General features: G+C 45.8%; 1 protein-coding gene across 1 annotated transcript in view; it reads right to left on the minus strand.

Annotated features, from left to right (window-relative positions):
- The window catches only part of shroom4 (shroom family member 4), a gene marked incomplete at its 5' end in the record, with an annotated part of 25262 nt that extends 15204 nt beyond the window's left edge, over positions 1 to 10058 (minus strand). The window contains 2 exons of the mRNA XM_071537391.1: positions 261 to 3252; positions 9785 to 10058. Coding sequence (XP_071393492.1) covers positions 261 to 3252; positions 9785 to 10058 — 3266 coding nt within the window. The remainder of the gene's footprint in view (positions 1 to 260; positions 3253 to 9784) is intronic.
- Between the last annotated feature and the right edge of the window lie 474 nt (positions 10059 to 10532).

A 10532-nucleotide genomic window follows, 5' to 3' on the forward strand; every position in this document is an offset into this window, starting at 1 on the left:
TTCCCACTCTCTCTCTCTCTCAGTCCACATTTCACTCTTATGTCTCTTTTTGTCTATAAATCTGACAAACTCAAGTTATAATCCAGATCCCAGGACACCAGACTCTTACTGAGAACTCACCTGGCAACCCCTGACTTCTTCATGAACCTTATAAATGCAGTGTGTCTGTTGCTAGAAGAGTGTGTATTGTTGAATCAATGATGAAAACAGAATGTGTGTGTGTGTGTGTGTGTGTGTGTATGTGTGTTTAAGACTCTTACCTCTGTAGGCGTGTAACTCCTTGCGGTGTGTCCCTGGTGCAAAGGCTGCTGGGTCTCCTGGAGCTGGGAAGGGGTGTTGACTGGATAGAAGGCTGACCGAGGGACTTGATTCTGGGCTTGGCTGTGGGAGAGAGCCTGGGGCTGGGGCTGGGAATTGTGCAAGCTGTCCTTGTACTGGAAGTCTTGATTGTTTGCTTGAATGCCAGAAGTGCTATAAAACTCCTGATTTGACGAGAGCTGGCTCTCTCTCTCCCTCTCTCTTTCCCTCTCAAGAAGCTCTTTCTCTCTCTCTTTTCTGAGCTGCTCCTTCTCCCGGGCCCTCTCCATCTCTCTCTCCCTCTCCAGCTCAAGCTCTCTCTCTCTTTCCCTCTCCCACTCTCTCACCCTCTCCTCTCGCGCCCTCTCCCGCTCGATCTCCCTCAGCCTCGCTCTCTCCAATTCCAACTCCCGCTCCTCTCTTTCTCTCTCCCGCTGTCGCTCCCTCTCTCTCACCCTCTCCTCCCTCACTCTCGCCCTCTCCTCCCTCTCCCTCTCTCGCTCTCTCTCCTTCTCTTTCTCCCTCTCCCTGCTAGTGCTCACAGACTGCCTCCTGGCCTCCACAGTGTTGGGAAGCAGGGTGTTTTCCAGCTGAAGTCCCCCCTGATAGGAGTACCTCCTCTGGGCTTGGTGCTGTCCGAGCTCCCCTCCCTGGGTCTCTGCAGGATGGTGGTGTTTCTTCTGCCTGCGACTCGTCAGTCCAGACAGATTCGACACAGACACGCTCTTGCTCGTCTCCTCAAAAAACTTCATCCTGTCTGCAAACGGAAGGATGTCAGACTCCTCCATCCGAGAAGTGGAAGAGGAGCGGGTGTAGGAGGAGGTGAAGGCACAAACCCCGTGCCGTGACCCCGTGACGCCTAACACCCTCTCACCCCGGACTCCAAACCGTCGGTCCGGTTCGGGTTCTGGCTGGAGTTTATGCTCGGGAGTCCAACGCCAGCGGCGGGCCTTGCCAGCAGGTGCCGGTTCCTCCACAACCCGGATGCCAACGCCAAAACTGGGCAAGCCTGGGCCTGCGTCCAAAATCTGGACGGGCCCGGACAGGTCGTAGTTCTGAGTCGTAGTAGTCGTAGTCATAGTGTGAGTTGTGGACTGGGGTTGAGTCTGTGAGCCTTCATGACTAGACTCACTTGAGGTGTGTGATTTCTCAACTGGTGCTGTGGTCCGGGCTTCTAGGGGGCTGACGGGCGGGACAAATGCAACTTTGGTACTTCTTTCCTGGGAAGGCTGGTCTGGCTCTCCCCCCTCCTCATTGAGCTCTGGACCCTCCTCCTCCTGGACAGTTTCCCCGCCATAGAGCAACCCTCCTGGGCTACGGCTCTTCTGAAGCTGGGCCTTTTTCCTCTGGATCTCGTTCCGGAGGTTGGTAGCGAATCGCTCGCTGCGGCGCCGGTTCCGTCGGTGGTTCCTGGAGTTTAGCTTCTTCATTACCGCCTCTCCTTCTACATCCTCTTCTTTCCCTCTCTCTGCTCCTCTCTGCTCCTCGAGTAAGGTATCCACGCTGGCGGCAGCACTAAGAGGCACAAAGTCTCGCTCACAGTCCGAGCTCACTCTTCCCTGGGTTGAAGATCCAGTGGGGTCCCCCGGTACACTCACAGAGCGGCCCCAGGGGTGGTGATGCTGAATGGGGGAGAGGGACCCACCGGCCTCCATCCCCTCCAGCCTCTCACCCACATCTCCTTCTTCACCGTCCCCATCCAAGAACACCGACCCCGGGGTCGAGCAGCGGCTGCCTCCCCATTTGCTCTGCGGGGCTTGTACGTGGTTCTGAGACGCTTCCTGCCCGCTCAGGTCTTCACTCAGGTCTTCCCTCGTGGGCTGGAGTGGCGAATGGGACCACTGGCTGCTACAAGGGGACAAGGAGGGATCTGACGGGTTCGACTGATCGTAACGCTCCGATGACGAGTTGTCGCCGTTGAACTGCAGCAACTGGAGCTGTGCGGCGAGGAGCTTCTCCGGGGCGCTGTGCCGGTGCAGCCCCGATGAGGAGTGCTTGGTCTGGGAGTGGATGAGCTCAGACGGGTCCCGGTCCTCCGTGGAAGGTTCTGGAGGTAAGGAGCCGGGGCCAGAGGAGGTGATGGGAACAGGGGAGGCCCTCGCCGGGTCAGGGAGGTGATGGTGGTCTGTGGTCGACTCTGAATCACAGTCATTATTAGCACTATTACCACATCTGACCCCTCTTAGTCCTTTATTCTGACTTTGGATATTACAGCACGATTCCAAGGGATTCTCTTTGAAATTCCCATTCCTGTCACCTACTTCTGACTCGGCAGGGAAGCCGTTACAAAGTCCTGATTCAAGAGCGAGGGAGGACTTGTCATCGTCGTGGTAACAGGAGAGGGTGGAAATTTCGATGGGAGCGGAGGTGCAACGCTTGCCGACGGATTCAGGGCGACTCCTTGTTGCCCTGAAACTGTCCTTCCTGGTCGGAGGCTGAGGGGGATTCGTCTTTCTCTCCGCTCTTCTTTCTTTATCCCTTGTGATCTCAAAGTCCACGCCCCTCCTCTCTTCCTCGTAACAGCAGGAGGACGGCCTCTCTTTCACCTCAGCGGGCCTCGCTCTCGGCCTGGTCAGCGATCTGGATTTCAGTCCGATCAGCTGGGCCTCGTCCTGGGCCTCGCCCGATGAGCTCCCCAGGGTCGGTGCTTCCCCGCCGGGGTAGCCTCGACACGCCGGCCCCAGGCTCTGGAGCAGGTTATCCATGGAGCAGGCCTCGCCGGACCTCAGCGGCACCGTGGCGTAGTCGGACGTGTTTGAACTGGCCGAGAAGGAGCTGTAGGCGGAGTCTCTCTTGTTGTTGAAGAGGGCGGGGTCGACAGGTGAATTGTGGGAGTCGGAGTACGGCTGCGTGGTGGGGGTGATGGGGTCCAAGCTCTCCATGGAGCCCAGGGAACTGCTTCGGTCGGTGGAGGAGTACGGTCTGGACAGCTGACCCCACTGCATGGACAAGTCACTGGAGAGAGAGAGAGAGAGAGAGAGAGAGAGAGAGAGAGAGAGAGAAGTTTCAGAATCACAGCACAATTCAAAATGAATAATTTATCCAACAAAACAACATAAAAACTTGCAATAACTGCAGTGGAAAGAGTACTAATCAACAGAAGTGTTTCATTCAAAAATAAGATATCCAACATTTGAAGAAAATTACATTCTTACAATATGAAAAAAAAAAAAAGTATGGTAATTCTGGAACAGTAGATGACATTAGTCCTTTGTTGACAAAAATGGCAACGCTTTTAAAGACTGGATCATCTGTAATTTAGAGATATTGAATGACAGGTTCCAGGTAATGATTTCCCCCCAGTATTTCTATATCATTTTGGAATAAAACTGTTCCTCTGTACAGCAGGGGAATCTGTTTTATATCAGTCCAGAGCCAAAGAGCCACAGCAGCCCCATGTGTTTTTAAAGACCCTCGGAGGAAGCCTCTTTAGGCGGAGAGGGATTTCCTCCTCATCAACTCCTGTAGCCCGGAGTCAAATCTCTAAGTCATGCCTTGATTTCCTCTCATCCTCTCTCCTCTTCCTTTCTTTCATTCCTTTCTTCCTCTCTGGCCGATTCTTCCTGTCCCGTCTCCTTTACTTCAGCTGAACATTTTCACTCCAAAATGGGATATAATGTGAAACCTACCTACTTACAAAGTGAGTGATAGCACCAAATTAAAACAAATGTATGGTGCTTTTTACGGGATAGTAGGTAAATTAAGGCCTTGGTTGATGAAATGACAGCACTTTTACAGATTGAATATTCTAATTAAGCGAAATTCAATGACAAACTTCAGGTATTGATGTTTTCCCCAAAATGAACTGAAGAACTCCTCAATTCTTGTGTTCATTTTTTCACTTCCTTCACTTCCTCATTTTCAATACCAGATAAAATGCCGTCATTCTCCATTAAAAGCACTTTTCCATCCTTTGCCACGTCATGGTGACTCAGCTGGTTCACCATGTAACTAATGTGAATCCGACCTGGGACAGTGGGAACTTTAATGCATCTCATCCCCCTCTCTTTCCACCCCCAACCCTTCCTATCTCTTTCTATGTGTAACTGTCTACTGTCTAAAAAATAATCTACACCTTTGTATTCTAACTGCAATCCTAGCCTTCTGGATAAAGCCAAAATAACCCTCTGTCTCAGCAAAAGGAGAGGGGAATTGTGATAGAGAAATCCGAAATACCATTCACCCATATTGGCCATCAATATTGGCTGGAGGATGTGTGTGTGTGTGTGTGTGGGAGAGGGGGGGGGTCCTGTGGTCTGTAGCACACAATGTTCTTATTCTTGGTTCAAATCCGACTCATACAGGCCCCCCAACAAAGTCTGCGGACATTTTCCTTTTTATTGTGGTATTTCTTTTTCCTATAAAAAGAGAGCGGGTGGTCCACTATTCCCTTTGTAGTTTTTGTTCCTTTATTATTCAGACAGTAGGGAAGCAGCCAGGGAGACAAGAGGAGGGGAGACACAGGAGAGGAATCATTTCTAAAGGAGGGTTTTGATGCTTTGAAGCAGTGACCAGGAACAAATAATCAGCTATTTCTGGGCTGTTTCTGTGGTATTTACATGGAAAATCTGAAATCTGATGACTTTCTTTCTTTTTTCCTCTTGAAAAGTATACTATCGCCATTTACTACTATACAAATATTAACTAATATTAAAATATACGATTTTGTGCACATGTAGGCAAATGTTTTGGGCACTCTACCTCGTTTTTTTTCCTTTAAACGCTATATAATAAATCGCGAAAGCCATAAAATTATGTAAAAACCACAAATACCACTTAGGTGTAATACTACTCTGTTGAAAATGAGGCAAGAATCAGAATCAGAGAAACTAAAAAACTTTATTATCTATCGCACTGTATGAGAAAATAGTTAGAAAACTGTCTTTAAGGAGAAATGAATGAAAAAAGGAGCGGCTCTATAGATTTGACCCGGGCAAAAGGGAGGAGGAGAGGAAATGAGACAGGAGCTGGACGGGAAATGACAGTCACTCCTGTCCAATCAGACGGCAATGTGGAACATGTGAGTGTACACACTGACACAGATAAACCAGCATGCGCGCACACACTCACACACACACACACACACACACACACACACACACACACACACAAAAACACGGTGGGAGATGTGTGTTCAAATTGATTGGATTAATCCTCGCTGTGTCAATGAAGACGGACACACACACACATTCAAATACGCACACGTTAGAGGACAGTTTAGACACACACACACACACACACACACACACACACACACTAATGCTGTGTTACTATAGATAAACACACAAACTAATGTTTTTTGGCAAACACTGTCTTACATGCTCATAATCTTTTTTGTAGGTACGTATACACACACTTCCTTACGGTACAAATTGCCCCTCTCTTTCAAGCACACACACACACACACACACACACACACACACACATATGCAGACTGTACAAAATGTCCCTCTCTTTCACACAAACACAGTTTATTGAATGTCTTCCTCTCTTTGTCCGCATGTTCTGGGAGTCACATGCCATTGTCCGGAGTTATGCCGGGAGCTGCCTCCTCATCTGGTGGTGTGTGTGTTTGTGTGTTTGTGTGTGTGTGTGTGCGTGTGTGTGTGTGTGTGTGTGCACGCGCAATATAAACCAACAGATGAGGTCAGTGACTAACTGTGGGAATTGAGACACACACCAACACACACACACACCCCTATCTAAAGCAGTTGGGACCATTAAACCTAATAGCGGTACATTATATCACCGATTCTTATCAAAAGCAGAACAGTACCAAGGTACTGACATCACATGAAGCTGATAAACAAAGACATAAAGGCTATTTTTAATATGAGTCAACATACAAATGGTCACTTCCCCTTTTCCTTTGAAGGACTACAGTTTATCTTTGTGTGACTGTAATACAAAAGGCTCTCACTTGGATTAGGGCTGCACAATAAATCGAAAAAAAAACAAAACTTTTAAATCACAATATGAGCTACTTCAATTTCCAAATCACAAGAGGCTGCAATTATTGTTATCTGAGTGGTGGATCCTAAACATGGTGTTCTGTTGCTGAGCCCAGTTACTGGTCTATAAATTAAACTGCACATTGTAAAAAATGTGTAGTGAGTAGTAGTATATAAAGGACATTAGAGGTTAATATTTTGTGTTTACAATGTATATGTACATACTTTCTTACGCTTGAAATGGATGAACAAAGAACAAATCTTAAGCAACATCTTAGTTTTTATTAAAAATGTTTGTTAAAAATTCGTAAATATTGAAAAATCTGTCTGTAAACCGTATTGCAGTTTATATCGCAACTGCAATATTCAGCAAAACAATCACAATATGATTATTTGTCAATATCGTGCAGCCCCAGCTGCTACGTGATATATTTTTTTCACGGTACAGTAGATTTCAGTCTTTTGCCCAAATGATAGTTTATAGTCACATAATAATAGCCTTTATTTACCCAGGCAGGCAGCAGGTTGATGAGGAACACAGTGTTGTGCCTAGTTGCAGTGGGAGAAGATGGAAGTAAAATGATTGTTGTTTAGACAGAGGAGAGCATGTCTTCTACACATTCCCAAACCAGATTTTCCTTGCTGGGATTCGAACCAGCAACCTTCCAGTCACAAAGTTGCTTAATCTAACTTCCCCTCTTTAGCCACCACTCCCCTGTCCTACAAAAGCGTGTGGATCAGCAACTTTAAGACTGTAAGCATCACAAGAAACTGAAAGTAAAATTTAAGACGTTTTCATTTTTGTTGCCAGGTGGAATTAAACAGAAGTCAATTCTCGCAAGTGCAAATAAAAGCAAGTGTAGAGCTAGCAGGATATAGGTTTGCATAGAAAGAGAAAAACAGCACATCACAATAATGCAACATTTTAAGAGCTATAAAACTGAATTTAACTGAAACTGCTTTATTTAACTACATTCAAGGCCTTTTAAGGGCTCAAGTTTAGATTATGATTTAAGACATTTTAAGGCTTTTTAGCAGTGGTTCTCAACGTGGGGTCTGGGGACCACCAGTGGTCCTTGAGGGCGTTCCAGGGGGTCCCCAGCAAATTCATAAATTGTTGAACTTCACCAGAAGTTAACACAATTAGAGAATGTAGAAGAATGACTGTTTTGATCACAGTTTCACTGTTATCTCCCTGCCTACAATACAGATAGTCATGGAATTCTGGACAAAATCATATCTGACAATAAAAATATTGTCAGATTTGCGTCTGAGAGACAAAATCTCATCATATGGGGGTCCGTGGCCCTAATGTGGAGTAAATTAGGGGTCCTTGATATGAAAAAGGTTGAGAATCACTGCTTTTTAGGGCCCTGCAGACACCCTGACTTCATTTGGACAGCTCTGCAAGGAGACAGGCGACTGTGTTTCAACTGGCATGAGGGTGAGTAGATGATGACTAAACTTTCTTTTTTGGGTGAACTGTTCCTTTAACTGCAGTCACATGACGCTGCCGAGGAAGGCTAACATATTTCTCTGCTACCTACAGTCAAGCAAGGAACCTTATTAGGAGGCTTCCTAGTTAGGTATCAAGGAAGGAGGAAGCTACCTGTCCGATGAGACAGAGCCTATGTTCAAATATTTGGAAAAAAATATTTGATTTCACTCTTGTTTCAGTTGATACCTTCACTTTTGATTCTGTTCAAACCTCATAGAAAGTGACATCAAACGGACCGAGTTTTCCATCGCAGCCGAAAACTTCCACCTGGGCCCCCGGAGACAGACAAACACAGAGAACGGGTCACCGGGGGCATCTGATTGGTTATCGCTTTGGAATGTTTGAATGGAAGACCGAGAATAGACCAATGGGCTTCCTGCATGGGCGGTGTTGACATAAGAACAGGGTGATGTCACCAGTTTCCTGGCGATTGTTGGCTTTTTGGAAACCGGTCACAGGGAGCGAATTCCCCCCCCCTGGGTGACTTTGAGCTGGTGGACTGGACTGTGGAGTCAGAGGCTGACGCTGTGTGTGTATGTGTGATTAAAACCTATGACACACACACACACACACACACACACACACACAGTCTACCGCACTAGACAAGACTTATGTAAAAATACACCCGTCTTAGCCTAAATAAGGAAGTGAAGCTGCAGTAGAGAAGAGTGTCCCATCCTTCCTACGCAACAAATTCGCCCCTATTTGCCCAAATTAATTTCTGGTGTCTGCTTTGGTCACTGACGGGAAAATCTTCTCCGCACAAAGGAGGTGACTAATCAAGACTGAGGAGCGAAACACAAAATTTGCTCCTAAACAGCAGCAAGCGAGCACTCTGTCCAAAGAAAACCTCCAAAAAAAAAAAACAAAAAAAAAACGTTCAAAATTCACCTTTTGCTGCCATTTGGAGCCACCAATTTGCAAAGTTGCCTCATGCAGCTTTAACCAGACTGGGAACCAATGATATTAAAACTGCTTTAATTTGTATTTATCTGCTTTGAATACTGGATGGGTGGGGTTTGCCATATGGGACAATGCAATGGAGTATAAATCACTTGAATATACTTGAATATACTATGCAGAGGTGGGGGACTCGAGTCACATGACTTGACTCGAGTCAGACTCGAGTCGCAAATTTGTTGAGACTTGCTTGACTAACATTGATAAAAGACTCGATTTGACTTTGACTTGGTATTCATGACTTGAGACTTGACTTAGAATGATGACTCGAAAGGACTTCACTTTTTTTTTTTATTAAATATTTGCATTTTTCTAGATATCGATATTGAGAAGTTACTATTACCTGGCTGAAGGGGAGCCAGGGCAGGAGGCTTAACATTGTGATGTAAATTTTTCTGTTTCGTACTTCTGTTTTCACTTTAGAGCCCTTTAGAGCTATAGGGCTATATTATAATTTCAGAGCCCCACTCTCCATTGTTGTTCATTTAGGAGGCTTGCTATTGATTGCCACAAAATGTCAAATATCAGTAAGATTTATAAGATGTAAGCTGGCTGCAACAGTTTTCGTTAATGTTGAAAATAAAACTGACACTTTAAATGTGGAAACTGGGGTAGATCATCAGAATTTTGTATAACTTGACTTGTGACTTGCTTGACCTGAGCAATGACTTGACTTGCTTGATTCTCACCACAGTGACTTGGGACTTGCTTGAGACTTGAAGGTTAAGACTTGAGACTTGCTTGTGACTTGCACATGTGTGACTTAATCCCACCTCTGCTTCTATGTGATTGACGACTTATTGGACATGATCTGAATTGTGCTGATGCAGTAAAGCCATACTTGGTACTTCAAGTTCAGTTAAAACAAAAACTCTCTCACACACACACACACACACACACACACACAAACCTCTCAGCACTTGAAAAGCAGCGGCTTAACAAGTCATTATGATGGATAGTCGATTTATGAAGTATGTACTATGTGTGTGCAACTGCATGTGGAAAAGGGAATCCCCCCTGCATGGATCAATACAGCATCACATTATTATTATTAATCGGAGCTCCTCCCTCCTCTTACCTGTTGTCAGTCGTGTGCCAGGGTAGTGTGTAGGGGCCGGGGTGGAGCTGCATGGCAGACGGAGGGGGAGGAGGGGGGAGGGGAGGGGAGTCGGCCGGGGGAAGGCAGGGGGGAGCAGGAGGAGGAGGAGGAGGAGGAGGAGGAGGAGGGGGAGGAGGGAGAGGGAGGGGGATCTCCGATAGCTTGGCCAGGTGCCAGGAGTGAGGCCTGATGAGAGGAACGCTGCGCCTGGAGGAGAGCAGAGAGAGGAGAACACACAGGTGAGCAGCGGTTCCTTTATAGAGACACACATTAGTATGAGCAGTGATTTTCAGCCTGTGGTGTGCTGTGGTGTGGTGTGTTGCTGTGCTACGGAGCAAGGTTATTATCGTTAACGAAAACTAACGAAATAATGAAAACTAGGTGTGAAAAAACATTTTCGTTAACTGAAATAAAAATAAAAACGAGGCTTTACAAAAAAACGATAACTAACTAAAATGAAGATGAAACTAAAATAAACTAAAATTATAGAGAAAATGTCTTTAGTTTTCATCTTTGTCAATTTATTTCCTACATAAGCCTAGTATTTTGAATTTTTGAATCTCGCCCCTGACAAATACCCCATATTTCAAAAAAAGACTAAAACTAACACTGAAACTAATAAAAACTAAACTAAAACTAAGCATTTTCAAAAAATAAAAACTAAACTTGAGATTGAGATTGAGGCTTGAGATTTTGACACAAATGTAAAGAAAATACCATGTGCGGC

This window comes from Centroberyx affinis, unplaced genomic scaffold, assembly GCF_046629955.1.
Source record: "Centroberyx affinis isolate AG114_WGS23_722 - 3 ecotype Tasmania unplaced genomic scaffold, CSIRO-AGI_Caff_v1 ptg003034l_1, whole genome shotgun sequence".
In the NCBI taxonomy this organism is placed as follows: domain Eukaryota; kingdom Metazoa; phylum Chordata; class Actinopteri; order Beryciformes; family Berycidae; genus Centroberyx; species Centroberyx affinis.